Below are 20208 nucleotides of genomic sequence, written 5' to 3'. Positions count from 1 at the left end.
GTCCCCTCCACCCACCCTAAATCTACGCCCCTGGTGTTGTTGTTGGGTCGTTTTCATCCTCTCTAGGGTCATTTTGGGGCTTAATTAGGCCTCAACTTTTTCTGTTTTAGCAAATGGAGTGAGTTTTGGTGACAAATACTATTTTGACACATTTTTTGGGAAAATGCCTTGAATCAAAATGATTTGAATGCTTTCCAAAAAATTAAGGTCAATTTTACTCCCCTTTGGTTATGTTGGTGCTGTTTTTGCCCCATTTACTTCTATTATAATCACAGTTTTGATTGCAAAGCCACGACACCATATAATCATGCATTCTTGATAGTTGCTGGTTTTCCCTGTTAAGACAACAAGTCTAGTTAATGGCTTTTATGTGGAGTATAGTGTGTGTGTGTGTGTGTGTGTGTGTGTGTGTGTGTGTGTGTGTGTGTGTGAGAGAGAGAGAGGCTTTCGCACAATTGCCTTAATATGAAAATCAAAATAAGCCCCTTTGCTCTCAGAACACAGTATTTGTGCACACACACTATAATCTGCTGTTTTACTCCAGTGAACTCCATATCAAAGCCAGAAACTTACAAATTGTCCCTCTTCCCAACAGGGAAAACCAGCAACGATTATGGTTACAATTGAAGTCAATGGGGCAAAAACAGCCACCAACATTATAAAAAGAGTAGTAAATTTGAACGAGGGTTAAATTACTTTATTCTCTCCGTTCAGGCATAACAAGAACCTGTCTCAAATGAACATGTTGTTTTTTTATCTTTCAGTGGAAGAAAAGTATGACTTGAAAGACCTATTGGGAGAGGGCAGCTATGGCAGAGTCTATGATGGATATAGAAAAGCAGACGGAAAACAAGTAAGTCTATTCTCCCTAGTTCAGTTTAGATGACATCAACAATAAATCATGTTTGATTGCTCATTCATATTTTATTCTGCTTTTCATCCACAGTTTGCCATCAAGTCGACTGAACTTGACAGTGATGTGGTAAGTCTGAAAACATCATCTGTGATTCATATTTGAAGCATCACAAAATACACGTAATATATGTGTCTGTCTATGGCTGTGGTTATATGTACAAACTTTATTCAAATATTTGCTGATAATTTTGTGATTCACTGCTGTTTTTCTGTTTATTTACGGTAATGTTGGGATCTTAATCTGTTCTCTGCTGAGTTTTGATGCTGAATATTCAACTGCAGTTTAACAGTGACTTTATTAATGGCCTTTATATTTCTGTTACATTTCTCTATATACTGTATATATAACAGAAAAAGTTCTGGCAGTTTATTTCCAGTAATCATATATATCATAATAATGAACATGCACAATATTGTTGCATCCAGCATGCCATGAATAATTCTTATTTACACCAGGGCTATTCAATTGGCGGTCCGCTGGCCGAACCCGGCCCCCGAGGCAATTTGTTCCGGCCCTCCAAATAGTGTGACCAAGACATCAAAAATAAACTTAGTTCAGTCGAAAAACGGTAGCTATAGTTATGAAGTGACGCGCGTCTGTTCAATACATGTTAAAGCAATCTGTTTCACAGCTTAGCTCAATATCTTGATAATACCAAAGCAGTTCATCACATGAAAATCTTATATTGTCAGAAGCCTAATTACCTGGGGCCTCATGTATGAAGACTTGCGTACGGACCAAGCTGTAAATGTGCGCACGCGGTAAAAAATTCATATGTATGAAACACTGCGTACGCGGAATTCCACGCATATTCTCTTTGTACATCTGAATTACGTGAAACTGAGCGCACGTGCACAAGCGCAAAACCCCTCCTTGCCTTCTCCCCCGGATAAATATGGTAATGACTCCACTTTGGCAAAACCAAACAAAAAAGCAATGGCAAAAGCAAGCAAGAAGAGAAACTTCACAGAATGTGAATTGGAGGTGCTCCTATAGGAGGTAGACCGGAGAAAAACTGTGTTATTTGCAAGTTTGTCCTCCGGAATTAATAACAAAAGAAAAGTGGGAGAGTTTAGCTGATGCGGTTAATGCATTGGGGTCTGAACATCACACTGTGAGTGAATAAAAAAAAATGGTCTGATGTAAAGGTGCAGGTTAAGAGGAGAACAGCGGCGCACCATCAAAGTGTGGACCAAACAGGCGGGGTAACAGTGGATGCTGAATTACCACTCCTTGAAGAGAGAATTGCCTTAATTGTGAGTGACACTTTACTGTTTAGAGTAGTATCAGTGTCTGTGGGAGACACAGATGTATTACAGGAACACTTTGTTAAGGCGGTATAGCAGCACCCCTCCGCTCTCAAGGCAGCGCCACCAGCATTTCAGCTGCCCAATCTCCGTTCTACATCTGACCAAGTGCGTGAATGGGCATACAGTAAGTGTATCTGCACTCTTGGTCAGTTTGTGGGTTGTTGAGGGGGGTTAACAGCCACATCTTCAATGGATAACCGCGGTCTCCTGATTTGCAGTTAAATAATTACGCTCAATAAAATAAAATAAAAACTTGCTGGAATAATATCTTTAAATACATCACTCACCAAGAAGCCACCCATCGCGCACCCTGCCACCTTGGAGTCTCATCCTAACCATGCTGTTTGTAAGGATGAATTAATCATGGGTTGAACAAGGCCACCTTGCCACAATATTTGTTAAGCGCATTTGAGCATCACATATTATTTGCACATTTATGGAATGGAAAGTTTGCAAATTCATCTTCAGATGGCGCCTTTATAGCAATGTGCGTAGAGTCGATCTCTCCGATTACATTGGGAAAACTGGCAATCGCTGCAAATTGTGCTTTAATGTTTGGCTGGTTAACTGCATGGTGTGGAAACCTTATATACCTGCTAGACATGCGAATGATCCTGTCCCATACAGCTGCCATTGCACGGCTCAAAGACAACTGGCTTAACCCCAAGTGGTCTGCCAGTTCCCTTTGGAAAGAACCAGTTGCCAGGATACTTTGTTGGTGCGATACTTTGTAGTGTGCAATTTAACACAATTGCCTCTAGGAGTCACCAATGGAAATAAAACAAACACACACAAGAAATACATGTACGCCAGACATGAAGTTGGCGTGGACCAACGCACATTCTCACGTTAATTTCATCGTTAGTAAATCCAAACTGGCGTACGCAAAGTTTTTGTGCATGTGCAGCGTTGATACATGAGAGTCCAGGTTTTTACACCACAAGACCAGTACAGATCCCATAATGCAATTCAAAAGCATAAATACACACACAAAAAACATGAATCACAAAATATGTAAAACTGCTGATTTACAGATTTTCTTTTACAGTTATATTTAAAAACAGGATTATATGTTGTTGATATGCAGTTAATGTGCACTTTATCTTTAGCCTAACTATCCGGGAGAGCTACCAAACGAAGTGGCAATGATGACAATTGCGAGAAATCCTCCCAGCCCGCTGCTCATCAAACTCCATGAATGGTTTTTGGTTGAAGAGAAGAAAACGGAAGACGGGGTAAGTCTATTTACTCTATTTATTTCATGCATAATGCACTGCAAGAAGGTTTGTCTCATTTCTTATTGTCGTCTTGGTTTTGTAACTAAAAATTCTTTAATCAAGAAGCATTTTTGGTCAAGAACATACTGTAACTTTGTCTTGTTTTCAGAAAAGCTTGTGGGTTAATAATATGCCGGTGCGGTAAGCTAAATAAACTCGTTTCTACTTTAAAATCAATCCTAAATGTAACTGGAAGCCAGTGTAGAGACTGACCTAAGGACTGCTGTCATGTGCTTTATTTTAATTTATTGCATTTGCTTTCAGGACGTGAAGAAAGATATAGTGTTGGTGATGGAGCATCCCGGCCCATGCAGAACGCTGGAGGATTTCCTGAAAGAGAAACAACACATGGAGGAGAGAGATGCGCGTACGCTGATCCTGCAGATTGTCAAAGCAGCGCAGGAGTGCTTGAGGCGGGAAATTTGTCATTGGGATATTCATGAAGATAATATCCTAGTCATCGGCCCGCCTCTGCAGATTAAGCTGATTGATTTTGGACAGGGGACGCGCATCGGTGGTAAGTCTGATTGTTTCAGGATGAAACAGTAAACTTTCATTAGTCTCTAAGAATCAGTCGAATGGGGTTTTAGCTGAACTGTTTGCTCAACACTACACATCTCTTCCTGACAGATCGACAGGTGCACCAGTGGCCAGGAAGAAGGATATCTTTTAAGGAAGCGGTTAAAATTACGGTGAATCAGCTGTATTACCTCATGAAGGAAATGGCAAAACATTGTTCCAGCATACCTGCAGGTAAGAAGATGACTCTTACTAACACTGTTCAACCCTCCTGTTGACTTATGGGTTGGAAATGACCCAGTCCCCATTTTAACAACAGAAAAACCCTAAACAACGTTTTTTCTTTATCTTGAGGTTCGGCGACGGTTTCTATAATGAGGTCAACATTAGAAAAATGAATGATTTTCTACTCCTATATTTTCACACTGAACACACTTAGGGCACAACAGGGGGTCATTCGGGTCAATCTTGAGCTGCCAGCTATGAATGCATTTTTACACCACAAAAACTACTGACAAACACAAACTACTGACAAACAACATATCTTTTATTCTTGCTAAACACTCTATACACTCCTGCAGGTTTTTATATCATCATAAAATCCCCCCTTTACTGCAGTGAGAGTTGAGTGTTGAACACTGCTGAAATACTGCTCACTGATGAGGGAAAACCCTACCATTTACAGAATGTGTGTGTGTTATGATTTCACACGTCAACTGACCCTTCGCTAAGCCACACTCAAAAGCTGCCACCCACCAATCGTGGCTTAGCAACCGTAGCTACGCACAGGGGCTCTGTCAAGCTTTCGAGCGAGGGAAACAAGCCAAAGTGTTGTGCATATGGATTGTGCAAGTCTGATTCCCAGTATCCTTAAAGTTTGGACAGGGTGGTGGAATTTTTTATTTTTTTTCAAAACCTAAATCCCAAGGGGAGAAATACCAGCATGGATCACGCTCTGTGAGTGGTCCAAAAAGTGTGGGGTTAAGTTGGTTTTGTTTTGATATTCCTGACACATTCAGTGATAGCCGGCAATAACTCACACACCTCTTACCCTAAAAAGATCTAAACTGTGTTCTCTACAAAAACACAAAGCAGGTTATGTTTCCCAGCTGTCTTTTTGTTTTTTTCTCTCTCGATATTATGAGCACAGCTCCGTTTAAACCCTCGCCATAGCAGTCATACTAATAGCAGTCATATTTCCATCTGTTTCAAACTACGAATATTTGAAATTACACTTCAACAGAACAAAACCGAGATATGATCATAAGCTGAGCACTTGTGGTCAATATACTTCACCCGCAGCTGTTTTTCAGTCATTTATAACCCTTGTACCCTCAATAATTTATAATCCTCAGAGCTACAATTCACTGATGTTTTCGTCAGTCTTTTAAAGAGATTTAGCCATTGGTGATGACGTTATACTGGGTTAGTGTCTGCTTTTATATTTGGTGTCTGATTAATATCTGCTGGTAGGGAAAATCTATTTGTTCACTTCTGCTATTTATACTTTGATTTGCATTTCAATTTAATTTTTTCCACTTAACTGCAAATTAGAATAAAAAACTGTATAAAGAGCACACAAACATACTGAGTTATAGGTGCTGTACATTGTTATTGGTCAATGATGCTAATATTCAGCACAAATCCATTAGTTTCCCCTTTCTGGCTGCTCTTTCTATGAATGAATTATGTAGAAGCACTGTCCATGCGTGTTTCCTCGTCGGTTAGTAACGCTATATTTCATTGCACAACAATTAATCTATCAGGCTTTTTGGCTAAAATAGAGAAATCATGGTTTAATTTGTTATTATTAGATTATTTTTATATTTCACCTCTCCTGCTGTGCATGAAATAATCTGTTGAATGGTCAGCATATGAGGCGGCTAGGCTAACCTAGCTTTAATTTTGATTGAATTATTTTCTAATGGGTTGCCTATTATGTCGTGAATATACCCGCTGTAATGCGTTCTATAGTCCTTTTTTGTCTGGCTTTCTCGGATATCTCACCTGTTCACCAAAAATGACTAATTATATCCCTGGGAATGTTTGACACCGGTGCATACATATTGTAACAGACGTGCCAGGCACAAAAGCTTGACAGGCGTAAGAACAGTAACTAGGAGGACCGGGCTTTGCGAAGGGTCAATTGTGTGTCCATGATTAACCAACTATCTCTTTTAAAATGTTACAGAATTCATGAGATTTATGGCTACCTGCTGGTCCCCTGTGAATGCTGAGGATCAGATACAGCACACAGTGGAGGAGATTCTGAATCAGCCATGGCTAAAAGACTAATAAAAATAAAGACTGTTCCAGACATGAGGAGTTTATGCTTTCCACCCTGAAACAGGACCTGTTTTAGAGGAGATTTTAGAGCACAAGTGATTCAGCATGACATACTGTAGACCCCATCAGCAGCAGAAAACAGGTTTTCATTCTTTCATTTCTGTCATTTGTTGTTTTGCTGTTTTCTGCTTCCCAAATTCTGGACTTCCTCCTGCGAGGGTTGCAGTCAGAGCTGCATGTAAATGAGGGCCGGGTGAAGCATGCCCATTGGTCCACCAGCTCTAGACCGACAGTTTCTCCTCCATCCAGTCAGGCGAGGAGGGAAGCTGATGTTTCTCTAATGGCGGCCGATGTGGGAAAGTGCACAATGTGGGAAGCAGAGGCGGAAAACAGCATAATCTCAGAAAACAATGGAAGTATGAATTCCTCATGACTTTATTTTGTCACTGAGCACATGTGTGCTGCTCTTCCTATCATTTCTGTGAAATTGAGACTGCAAAGCGCCCTATGAACCCCATGGAGTGTGTTGAAGCTGTTTTCTGCTGATCAAATTGTAAACTATTGTCTTCAATAAATTGTATCTCTGACTCCTGGTCTTTGTTCATCACACCGGCTCCTTGCATCAACATAACTGAATTCATTCAGCGTAGAGATACGGGACTGTAATGCACTCAAAACATGCCTGAACTACTTTATCTGTGTGTTTATCTGACAACACAAAACAATACATAGAATATCTTTTTTACAAACTGCAGACTCAATTCCATGAGACAAAATTAGATCCAATTTATGCTTTAAGCAATGGGTTGGACCAATAACGTTTTGCTTTATCCCAAGTGATTGTAGTAAATCTGAAAACGAGCTGTGATGTATCGTTAGCGTCACTATGTGGATGTTAAAGTCTCCTATGATTAGTATTTTTTCAGTTTTATTTAGTAAGTCAGAAATAAAATCAGAAAACTCTTTTAGAAAGTTAACATATGGTCCTGGGGGTCTATATATGCCGATTAAAGCGAGAGATAACATAATATCTTCATAATGTATTTTTTCATAATATCCGTAAGCATAACATTAAGCACCAATACTTTAAATGAGTTAAACATAAGTCTGTTTCTCTGATTGACATTAAAAGCATCACTAAAGATTGATGCAACTCCACCCCCCACGACGATGCTTATATAGGAATCCTGGAGGAGCCAAGTTTCAGTGAGGCAAAGTGCATTAAGGTTATTGTCTGTTATTATTATTATTATTATTATATATTATATTATTATATAAAATTAACATATGATATATTTTTTCATAATATCCGGAAGCATAACATTAAGCACCAATACACAACTAAACGGTACATAAGTTAAATTAACCTAAGTGATAGGACCAAAATGCAAAATTTTAAGTTATGTTCAGTCAACTTTACTTAATTGTTTAAGTAAAGACAACATTAGGGTTTTACAGTGTACTTTGTTGTTTTGGCAGTTGTTTATCAACATGCTACATAAGCATCTTCAATAAGCATCTTCAATAAAAGATAACAGTGTTTCAAACATGTTATTGATTTGTATTTCACATCAATTATTGCTGAAGGAACTTACACAGAGTTTTAACTACAGTGAGAAAATACCTCAAATATCAAGAGCAGTTCAACTCTGACAGTGTCAACAGCTTTACTTCAACCATTGTTCAGAATTCAGGTACAACTTTCGTGTTTTGAGTCAAATTGAGTTGCATTTGGTTTAGTGTAAATTACCCAAAATAACAATACAGAAACCATACAAAACCTGAAAAGAACAGTAATCCTTTAACATTTCATTAATAGTTCTCACACAAAAACAAACAATGCATTTAACAACATCTTTAAACCCATTTGTTAAATTATAATGTTACTGAGAAAGTGTGAAAAAGGACTTAAAGTGTGCCATAAAATCTAACATTCAGATGCTCAGATGCAGCATGATGTATACGATAACAATATACACAATCAAGGCATTGCGACATGCATAAAGGCATTTGCAAAACGCATACATTTAAATGAAAACACAGTTAGAGACTTGCTTTTTGCTTATTTCTTTGTTTGCTTTTGGTTCTGTGACACTGCCTTTAACCCTAAAATGAAAGGATTAAATTGAGCAGCATTATTAATAGAAAGTTGTTATGCCCATTTTACAAAAAAAAAAAAAAAAGGAAAATGTCTTTATTTATGTGCTTTATGTGATATTTAATAACCCTAAAGGGAAAAAAAAGTCACAAAATTGACAATAGTCAACACATAGGGCTGGGCGATAAAATCGGTATCGATGTTTATTGAGCGAACACCATTGTCAATATCGATTTAAAAAAAGATTCGGTATTTTCTGTATGAAGCGCTATAGTTTTATAAAAATGTGGCTGCTGAGCGCACGCCTTAGAAGCAATGCTAATAAGCTTAGGGTGTAGGCTTTACATTTCCACACTGTAAAACCCAAAAAGTTAAGGTAACTCAAACCATTTGAGGAAACCGATTGCGACAAACCATTTAAGCTCTAAAACTAATCCTAATGAGTACTGTGAACTTAATCCATTTGAGTAAATGAAGCAATTTGAGCACAGTAAAATCTAATAAATGAAGAGAACTCAAACCAGCTGAGTAGTGTAAAACCCAATAAGTTAAGGCAACTCAAAACCGTTTGAGGAAAAACTAATCTACTACTGTGAACCTACTTTAATGAGGTATTTAATTAACTCATTAGTTTCAACACTGAGTTCAAAACTTATTTCAAATGAGTAGAATTAACTTTCAGTCAATTTTGAGTCAACTACACTCATTTCATTTGATAAAGTTAACTGTTGGGTTTTAAAGTGCAATGGAGGCGCGTGACTTGCACGATGCGCATTTTTCAGGTGCACCTAGTTAAAAACTCGAGCTTGCCACTTCAGGTCAGAATAACAACACATGTGAAAATGAGTGTGGTGGCTAGCAGCAGTGAGGAGATTGTAAATAAATAAGGATGTAAGGTTGTCGCCAGTGTGGCTTTTTGGTTTCTTTTCTCGTGCATCCCAACCACTAGCTGCACATCTGAAAGATTTTTTAGCATATTGGATAATAATATAGTCATCGAACTTCACAATTTGTAATGCTCAGATGTATTTGAATAATGATGCTTGGTTCCTTTACTTGAAAGCTTAGACTTGATTATAATTTGTGTTGTTTACAGAGTTTGAGGTTTACTGTATCATTATTATTCACACCTTACAGATGTTGATCTACCTTAGTTGCACACAGCATTTTATTAATCAACTTTAAGAGTCTCTTTAAAAGTTATATTTGTTTTATTATAAAGAGATCAGGTATTTTGTTTAAATTTTTGCGTTTTTGACTACTAAAACTATTTGCCTTAGTAATGTTGGTAAATTAAAGTGGTTAAATAACAAAATCCTAATATTCCTAAATATATTGTTAAAAAATATTCAATAATTATCAATATCGAATGATATGAAACATGATATTTTTTCTGCAATATCAACCAGCCCTAAGTCAACATTTAAAGTGGATCAAAACCTTTCATCAACATTGTCCTAAAACTATTGAACAACAGCCATTTTTGTCTTAGGACACTTCTAAGACAACTTTTAAAACTTTAAATCCAAAAATAAACCAACCAGAACATAATCTTGATTTTTTTTAAAGCACCACCACTGTAAAACGAATATATGTACTGTACAGCCACCTTTTCCAGGAACACAAACTCTATTTGGTTATTTGCACTTTCTCATATTTGACAATTTTTCCTCCCTTCGTGACGATCTCTTTATACTCTAGGGCTCCTTTCTCCTCAATGTAGCGTTCCTGAGTCACTTTTCCAGTTTCTGGGAGAGGACATGGAAAGGACATCAGTGAGAACTGCTTGTTTAACGCCTCATTTTTAACCGGGACCAATGCCTTTCCAAAATCTCTCTGCTGAGGTGGATCCTGTCGATAATACAAATTAGGTTTATTTAACTCCACCTTAGGACCAAGAGGACTCCACTTTGGATTTGCCATTGGGATGTCTCTTGTAATGTCTCTTGGGATCTCTCTAGGAATGTCTCTAGTATTATCTCTTGGGATCTCTCTAGGAATGTCTCTAGTAATATCTCTAGTAATGTCTCTTGTAATGTCTCTTGTGATGTCTTTAGGTCTGCCGTCTATTTGTTGAATGGCTCCAGCTCTCCTGATTTCTGCAATGACTCCAGCCATAGTAGATCTGTAGCTGGGATTGACTTCCACCATCCTGGACACTGGAGTACAGTATGGTTGGTCTTTGAGGGTTTCACGAATTTTAAGGGCTGACACAAATTGGGTGGGCAGTCTGATCCTGGCGCAGAGTTCAGCTATGATTTTGCCCATGGCCCAAACGTCTGAGCGCTTGTCACGCACTCCGTCCATCTGCAGGATCTCTGGAGCCGAGTATGCTTCGTTCCCCAAGTTTACGGCGGATGAGAGTCCATTGCGGGAGAATTTCGCCAGTCCCAAATCAATGATCACGGCACGGTGGGTTTGATGCTCCACCTGAAATGATAGAGATTTTTTAGAAAGTAAATAATCTGATCAAATGATTATCTGTCTGTCTATCTATCTATCTATCTATCTATCTATCTATCTATCTATCTATCTATCTATCTATCTATCTATCTATCTATCTATCTATCTATCTATCTATCTATCTATCTATCTATCTATCTATCTATCTATCTATCTATCTATCTATCTGTCTATCTATCTTGTTTGTTTGCTTGTTCGGATTGGTTGGTTACTCATTCATTCATTCAATTTCTTTTTGCCACGGCGGAATGAACCGCCAACTTATCCAGCATATGTTTTACGCAACGGATGCCTTTCCAGCTGCAACTCATCACTGGGAAACACCCATATACTCTCATTCACACATACGCCACAGACAATTTAGCTTACCCAATTCACCTATAGGGCATGTCTTTGGACTTTCAGAGCACCCAGAGGAAACCCATGCCAACATGGGGAGAACATGCAAACTCCACACAGAAATGCCAACTGACCCAGCCGAGGCTCGAACCAGCGACCTTCTTACTGTGAGGCGACAGCCCAATGCGCCACCACGCTGCCCTGGTTGGTTACTCTTTATTTTAAATAACAATTCCTACTATTTATTACTGGCTTATTACCTGCCTATAATTAAGATATTAACTGTTTATTAGCACTTATAAAGTATGATCTTATTTTACATCCCTAATCTTACCCACAACCTAAAACCTACACCCTTATGACTATTAATAAGCAGCTAATTAGCAATTTATTGAGCTAATAGTTTTAAGGGTTTGTTAATAGTGTGATCATTTATTTATTTATCTATTTCACTGTGTTGAGGAGTTTACAGCCACAACACACTTACACACACTCATACACTATGGTCAATTTTAGCTTACCCAATTCACCTGTCCCACATGTTTTTGGACTTGTCGGGGAAACCGGAGCACCCGGAGTAAACCCACGCGAACGTAGGGAGAACATGCAAACTCCACACAGAAATGCCAACTTTTGCTGAGGCTCAAACCAGCGACCTTCTTGCTGTGATGCGACAGCACTACCTACTGCACCACAGCGTTACCCAATTATAAACTTATTAAACATTTTTTAGGTGACTATTAAACTGCTAAACATTAAACAACTTAAATTGTGTGGCCAGTATTAAATATATAAATAAGGAATATTATTTATTATTTTTTAGAATGTTTTTTTCTATTATTATTTATTATTTAAACACACACACAATATAAATATAATTATAAATTGACATTTTGTTTGGGTGGGAGGGGGGGGGGTCTTGTCTTCCTTCTTTTTTTGTCCTCGGCTGATCACATGCCTGTTTACTACATTCAATCAGCTCGCAGTAGAAATAACAAGCCACGCCCATTGTATTCTCATTTAATATCCCGTTTCTCTAGGAGCTGTGTTATGATACCAAACAAAACATTGACGTGGCTTCTGGTTCATGGGGACTTTAACCACATTCCTCATACTGTTAGTTTGCTATGAGTGAATGATGTGCAAAAAATAAAGCCCCACTCCCTACTCAATATTTGCTTTCATTTGAAAGCACATCAACATACTGTAATAAAAGTCTCAGCAACTCCTAATTCACATTGACTTTTTCAGAAACAAATAGTTTTTTAAATAAATATTCACTGAAAGAACCGGTAAGGAGCCCAAATCAGTTCTTAGGGTGTATTCACACTAGGTACAGTTGCCTTGAACCATGCCAAAGTGTGATTGTCCCTCTTCCCTTCTCCCCCGACAGCCTGTACTCTTTTTTCAGCCTGCATTTTGCCTTTCGAACCTGAGCCCGCTTCCGTCATCGATTATGCGACTGTTCAACTTAACAGGAAGAGAAGTGCTCTCGCTCAGTACAGTGGACATTGCTAAAGTTATATCGTTTTAGTCGTTTGGGATGCAGTGACACAGATTCAAATATATTGCTGAACAGATACACAACTTTTGAAACACATAAATTATCATAAAAGTCCTCATGCTGCAGGTATTAGGAGGTTTGCTGAAGGTGCAGCTGACGTGTAGTGAGGGTTTTGTATCTATCTATGACACTTTGCGTTCATTAAAGTAAGAAGGATTAATAAATCCATATGAAACAGTTCCTTAAAAGTGACGTCGGGTCTTCAGTTTTACGCTCAGACACACTTTGCACTCATACTACAAGTGTACCATGCCAAAACCCAACCGAACCATGCTTTGGCACTCTGAACCGCGCCTGAGCCCGATTCAGAGCACTCACACTTGTCAAACAAACCAGAAAATGCACCTGGGCACAGTTTGAATAGCATAGCACAGTCACTGCAAAAACTGAATCCCCAAAAGTTCATCTGCGAACCAATCCATGAGAAATGCATTGAAAAAGTAGCCCCTGAACTAAAACAAATAACTTGTTTTGTAATTCTTGGCCCCATGAAGAACATTTGTGTCTCGCTCACCATGACATTATCAGGTTTGAGGTCTTGATGGACGATGTCTTTACTGTGCAGATGAAGCAAACCTTCACACATACCAGTGATGATTGTAGCTCTCACAGCCGGGGTCAACTGAAAGAGACACACACACACACACACACACACACGCACAAAATTGCTCACTTTGGTTCATTTTGTCCATTAATACATGCTTTTTTATTTAGATGTTGCCGGCTGCTGAAAGCACTTGTGAATCACAAAATATGGAAACTGTTAATTAACAGATATTGTTTAGTGTGTGTTTGTTCATCCTTGCCTTTACTGTACACTCCTCTAAACATGTAAGGTGTTTACATGGACATGACAATAACAGCATTTTCAAAAACGTCCACTCATTTTTAAATTTATGCATTTTCAGTCCCAAAAATGCATGATATTGCTAAGCGGAACATACAAAACGCAGGAAAAGTGTCCCGTTTTTTGGCTGAAAATGTTCAAAAATTCAGTTTGATTGAAATTCAGGGTCCATCAAGACCCACAGGTGAGTAAAGGATGACAGAATTTCCATTGTTCAGGAGTAGGGGTATCAAAAGTATCCTGTTCGGTACCAATCTGTACTACCAAACTCAATACTTTTGATAGCCCTATTCAGCAGTTTCTGTCATGTTTACCTGTATTTTAGAAAGCTGTACTTTGAAGATGGTCGTCTCAAGATCTTCCCCAAAGATGAACTCCAAAGGAATGTTCCACTTGGAGTCTTTCAGCCAAGGATCGCCGAGAAGCTTCACTATGTTTGGATGCCGAGCATTACTGGTGTGAAGAAAAAAAACGTTTTTATGTTTTTCATGGTTTTAATTTTAAGCTCAGCAGTTAGATAAGAAAACTATTAGACATGTACACTTACTGATATACTCTGCATTCTCTCTCCAGCTGTTGTTTGTTGATGAGGCCCAGAGGAACTCTCTTGAGAGCAGCCCATGTGTCTCCATATTTCTCCTTGTATATTTTCCCAAAGCAGCCTCCAGCGAGTGTTTTTGTGGAGTACGCCATCTATTGAGGAGTTTACAGCAGAATGACAAACTGTACATCCTACTAACAAACAATCCTACTAATGAAAACATGTTTTCTTATCTTTCTTTCTATCTATCTATCTATCTATCTATCTATCTATCTATCTATCTATCTATCTATCTATCTATCTATCTATCTATCTATCTATCTGTCTGTCTGTCTGTCTGTCTGTCTGTCTGTCTGTCTGTCTGTCTGTCTGTCTGTCTGTCTGTCTGTCTTTCCGTCCGTCCATCCAACCCATCCATCTAAATATCATATCCATCCATCCATCCATTCATCTATCCATCCATCTAAATATTGTATCCATCCATCCATCCATCCATCCATCCATCTAAATATTGTATCCATCAATCATCCATCCATCCATTTATCCATCCATCCATCCATCCATCCATCCATCCATCCATCTAAATATTGTATCCATCAATCATCCATCCATCAATCATCTATACATATTTCAATCTATCCATACATATATCCATCTATCATCCATCCATCTATACATATATCCATCTATCCATACATATATCCATCTATCAACCATCCATCCATCCATCCATTCATCCATCCATCCATCCATCCATCCATCTATCCGTCCATCTAAATATTGTATCCATTCATCCATCCATCCATCAATCATCCATCCATCCATCCATACATCCATCCATCCATCCATCCATCCATCAATACATTTGTCCATCCATCCATCCATCCATCCATCCATCCATCCATCCATCCATCAATACATTTGTCCATCCATCCATCTATCTATCCATCCATCTAAATATTGTATCCATTCATCCATCCATCCATCCATCCATGAATCATCCATCCATCCATCCATCCATCAATACATATGTCCATCCATCCATCCAACCATCCATCCATCTATCCATCTGTCCATCTAAATATTGTATCCATCCATCCATCCATCCATCCATCTAAATATTGTATATATCCATCCATAGATATATCCATCCATTCATCCATCCATCCATCCATCCATCCATACAGCCATCCATACATATATCCATGTATCCATACATATTTCCATCCATCTATCCATTCATCCATCCGTCTATCCATCAATCTAAATATTGTATCCATCCATCCATCCATCCATCCATGAATCATCCATCCATCCATCCATCAATACATATGTCCATCTATCCATCCATCCATCCATCTATCCATCTGTCCATCTAAATATTGTATCCATCCATCCATCCATCCATCCATCTAAATATTGTATATATCCATCCATAGATATAGCCATCCATTCATCCATCCATCCATCCATCCATCCATACAGCCATCCATACATATATCCATGTATCCATACATATTTCCATCCATCTATCCATTCATCCATCCGTCTATCCATCAATCTAAATATTGTATCCATCCATCCATCCATCCATCCATCCATCCATCCATGAATCATCCATCCATCCATCCATCCATCTATCCTTCCAAATATTGTATCCATCCATCCATCCGTCCATATAAATATTGTATCAATCCATGCATCAATGTAAATATTGTATCCATTCATCCATCCATCTAAATATCATATCCATCCATTCATCCATCCATCCATGCATCTAAATATTGTATCCATCCATCCATAGATATATCCATCCATCCAATCATCCATACAGCCGTCCATACATATATCCATGTATCCATACATATTTCCATCCATCCAATTTTCACTTGATAGTGAGGGTTCAAAGTGCATAATAACTATTAGCATAGTATCATCACAGCCTGATTTTTGTCCCTTAGGTTACATTTTAAACAGACACAGATACAGATTTTAAACCTGCTTTATGTCGGCCTATTATACACTGAAAAAAAGAGATTCATTGGGCTTACTAAATTGTTTAAGGTAAGTGGTTGCAACTTGCAAACAATTTATATGGGCTGAATTTAAACAAGCTAATTAAAATTAATAATGTTTAGCTTAATTTGTTTGTTTAAATTCAGCCTATATAAATAGTTTGCAACCACTTACCTAAAAAAAAAGTAAATCCAATTAATCTTTTTTTTCAGTGAGTGTGGAAGCGTTAAAAGTGTCTGAGAAGGTACAAATCATTACACACAACAACCAAGAGACAGTTTAGACTGACGTCATGGATAAGAAGATGAAGGATGCCTGAAGTATGTATGATGACTGAAATCACCAAATGGCCTTTATAACTAAATGCAGTACAGAAAAGTAAGTTTTCAAACACATGTAATCGCATTGTTTCTATCAGTACTTGGTTTGTGGTGCCATCTGTTGGACACTTCGCTTGTTAGTCAGGGTTCAAAGTGCATAATAAGTGCATAATAAACATTAGCATATCAGCATATAAATTGTTTGCAATCACTCACCTTAAAACAAGTAGTAAATCCAATGAATAATTGTTTTATATAAATGCACTACAGAATATTACGTTTTCAAACACATGTAATCGCATGTATTCTATCAATGCTTGGTTTGTGGCACCATCTGTTGGACACTTAATCAGTTTTGTTAGTCAGGGTTCAAAGTCTTAGGTTACAGAGATTTTAAACCTGCTTTATGTTAGCTTATTTTAGGTGTATATATTAATAACATGTGTTCGCAAATTAAATTAACCACACATTTTTTTAAATTTATAGTCCATGACTGGCAAATACTGTAATTTAGATTAAGAAACAAAGCTAAGGACACTGATGTAAGTTAATTCTTTTTTTAATTTGCAGGATATAAGGTGGAATAACTTTCACAGCGTAATACTCACTACTGTATTTAGTGTAGTATTTAGAACAGATTCGTTTTCTCTTGCACTATGTATTTTTCCAAGTAATGGTACTTTCTACTTAGTAAGATTTTTCAGTACTCTTTCCACCCCTTGCTACTAAAATGGGTCACCATCAGGTGTGTTTACAGGAAATCCCCAGCTCATGTTAACACATTATCATATTTCGAAAGCCATAAAAGCCTACAGTGTTTTTTTAAATGCTACCAGATATTTAGATCATAAAGATGAATGCTAACCTTCATACACGTTGTAGAAAAACTTGATTTTACAGCTAAAACACTCATTAGCACAAATCTGTTGACACATATTTTTGCTGGAACGCCTCTAGGCAAAAAAACCTGCTTAAGTTAAACCTGCATGTACTTGCTAATAGGAAAATGCAGTCAAGCTGGATCTGGATTATAATCACTCTCATACACATGAATAAAGTTAAATCATTTACTTATGGATGAATTTTTGGTGGCGCAAATCTCACTCACAACCACCTAGGCACAAAGCATGTTTCTGCAAAGTGTTACGATTTCCCCATAATCATAAACCCCTTATGACAATTGCATACAAAGTAAGTGGTTCTTAAGCCTCACATAAACCACAAGAAACTCTAATGACAACCACGTCAGCGTTATCAGAATTATATTACCATCACTGTCCTCCATAGCACAACAAAATAAGTGGAGTTTGGTTCACTAGTTACTATGTTTTCTTACCTGTTTTCGTAGGTTGTGATCCTGATGGCAGCAGATGTGCTCAAATAAAGCTGGAAGAGAAGTTTTCCTGCTAATTACCTTCCTTGTTTCACCACACCCTCATATTTCAACACTGAAAGGACAGCTGGAGATGCACAGCCAGTCAGAAAAGGTATTAAAGTAGTTGACATGACAAACATTGGCAGCTTTCTGAAGAAATGTTACATAAATGTGATGAATATGGGTGTGTGTTAAGAGAAATTCACGGTTTCCTCTTTATGACGAGATACTATATTTAGCAAAGACATTTTTAAATTCAAAGGAAAAAGGTGACTGTATTTCTCCTGTAATTCCTCATTTCTTTGTTCGTGCACAAGGGATTTCTGTAAACTTGTTACAATTGTTTTTTTTTTATGGTTAAACTAAACGTTGCATCATCTTGGAAGAAGAAGCAAGACTGACATGTCAGAACAAGACGATGTTATGCAAGAGCAGAGTATACTCAGAGATCATCTCCAAACTGTAACAGTAGGAATATTAATGCTGTTTTTTTTCAACCCAGGCTAATTCTGAAAACGCACCCCTGCATACATTTCTGGAGAGTGCCAAATACGTCCAACGAGGTACTTTTTTTTTGTTGCAGTTTTTGTTTTCGCAAATCCATCAGAGGACACTGTGTATGCTTTTTGAGATCTCGAATTTCTCTCGCAAATGCCATTTGTGCCTGCTGTTCTTGCATAAATCCACCAGATGCCGCTGTCGACTGACTGACCGACTGACTGATTGACTGACCGACCCACCTCCTTCCCTAAACCTAAACAATAGTGTTTAAAAAAGCACCAATTGACCCGCCCACCAACTTCCCTAAACCCAGTCAATAGGGTTTTTAAATGTACCAATTGACCCACCCTCCCACTTCCCTAATCCCAACTGACTCTTTTAAAATGTACAGATTGACCCGCCCTCCCACTTCCCTAAACCCAATCAACAGTGTTTTTAAATTCACAGATTGACCCGCCCTCCCACTTGCCTAAACCCAACCAATAGTGGTTTTAAATGCACTGATTGACCCACCCTCCCACTTCCCTAAACCCAATCAATAGTGTTTTTAAATACACCAATTGACCCATCCTCCCACTTAGCTAAACCCATCTAATAATGCTTTTAAATTAACCGATTGACCCGCCCACCTCCTTCCCTTAAACCAGGGATGTCCAAGCTTGGTCCTGGTGGGCCAGTGTGCTGAAAAGTTTAGCTCCAACTTACTTCAACACACCTGCCAGAAAGTTTCTAGTAAGCTTGATAAGCTGGTTCAAGTGTGTTTGATTAGTGTTAGAGTTAAACTCTAAGCTAAACTCTCCAGGACACCGGCGCTCCAGGACTGAGTTTGGGCACCCCTGCCTAAACCCATCTAATAGTGTTTTTAAATGCATCGATTGACCCGCCTACCTCCTTCCCTAAACCACACCTATAGTGTTTTAAAAAGCACTAATTGACCCGCCCACACACTTGCCTAAACCCAACTGACTGTAAATTAAAAAGAACAGATTGACCCGCCCACCCACTTCCCTAAACTTAACCAACAGTGTTTTTAAGTGCACCGATTGACCCGCCCACCCACTTCCCTAAACCCAACCGACAGTGTTTTTAAAAGCAATCCAGAAAAAGAAAAGCCACGTTTTACCATGTTGTAAGATGTTACCACATTCTCACCATGTTATTTGCTTGTTTATTTTATTTTTTGGATTTTGTTTTACCTGCTTTCGGGATCCGTTCTTTGTCAAACTTGAACCTTGTCATCAAGGTCCACTCCTCTCTGCATCTCAAGTTCGCCGACGTACGCTACGAGCCACTGAACAAACTGGTAACAGGAGAAAAGCCGACCACATAAAGGAAAGCGGTCAGCTGCTGTCGTAAAAAGGAACGGCGTCATACCGTCCTGTAGCATTCATTTTAAAGAGGAAATGCAGCCATGCATACTTCTAGCTACATAATTCACGATCTCCAGAAATGTATATAGGGGTACGTTTTCAGAATGAGCCTGTGTTGGTTTTTTCCATTTATTAATGCTTTTGAATTGCTAATGGGATCGTGGTATCTCTTCTGACATCTTTTAATGTTTAAATTAAATGAAAAAGTTTTGAAAAAGTGACTTGTGGTTAAGTAAACTGCAGCTCAAAAACTTGGTATTACACTACCAGTACTTTTTCTGTGATTTTACAGACTTAATTCTCTGTATATTATTTCTTATACAAAATATGATTTCAAATGACAATAATGGCAATAAATGTCACTTTGTTGAATTGTAAACATCAAAAGTCAACACAGCCGAGATCAAGGTCACTTAATGCAAAACAGCCATAAATAAATGGAAAAAAAACTGTAAATCATGAAATG

At 38.2% G+C, this 20208-nt stretch overlaps 2 protein-coding genes across 2 annotated transcripts; one reads left to right on the top strand and one right to left on the bottom strand.

Annotated features, from left to right (window-relative positions):
• The first annotated feature begins 3583 nt into the window (after positions 1–3583).
• On the top strand, positions 3584–6845 carry LOC130243990 (serine/threonine-protein kinase pim-1-like). Its single transcript, XM_056476317.1, has 3 exons — positions 3584–4020; positions 4134–4256; positions 6214–6845. Exons 1-3 carry the CDS (start codon positions 3732–3734, stop codon positions 6315–6317), a joined length of 516 nt encoding a protein of 171 aa, XP_056332292.1. The 5' UTR covers positions 3584–3731; the 3' UTR covers positions 6318–6845.
• Positions 6846–7701: 856 nt separating this feature from the next.
• Positions 7702–17998, bottom strand: zmp:0000000881 (uncharacterized). Its single transcript, XM_056475973.1, has 5 exons — positions 17833–17998; positions 14167–14312; positions 13934–14072; positions 13287–13394; positions 7702–10836 (listed from the first exon to the last, which is right to left on the bottom strand). Exons 2-5 carry the CDS (start codon positions 14310–14312, stop codon positions 10036–10038), a joined length of 1194 nt encoding a protein of 397 aa, XP_056331948.1. The 5' UTR covers positions 17833–17998; the 3' UTR covers positions 7702–10035.
• Between the last annotated feature and the right edge of the window lie 2210 nt (positions 17999–20208).

The sequence above is a fragment of the Danio aesculapii genome, chromosome 16 (assembly GCF_903798145.1).
Source record: "Danio aesculapii chromosome 16, fDanAes4.1, whole genome shotgun sequence".
NCBI classification, from domain to species: Eukaryota; Metazoa; Chordata; class Actinopteri; order Cypriniformes; family Danionidae; genus Danio; species Danio aesculapii.
The sequence above is the reverse complement of the archived record's forward strand: the minus strand, read 5'-3'. Positions and strand labels throughout refer to the sequence as shown.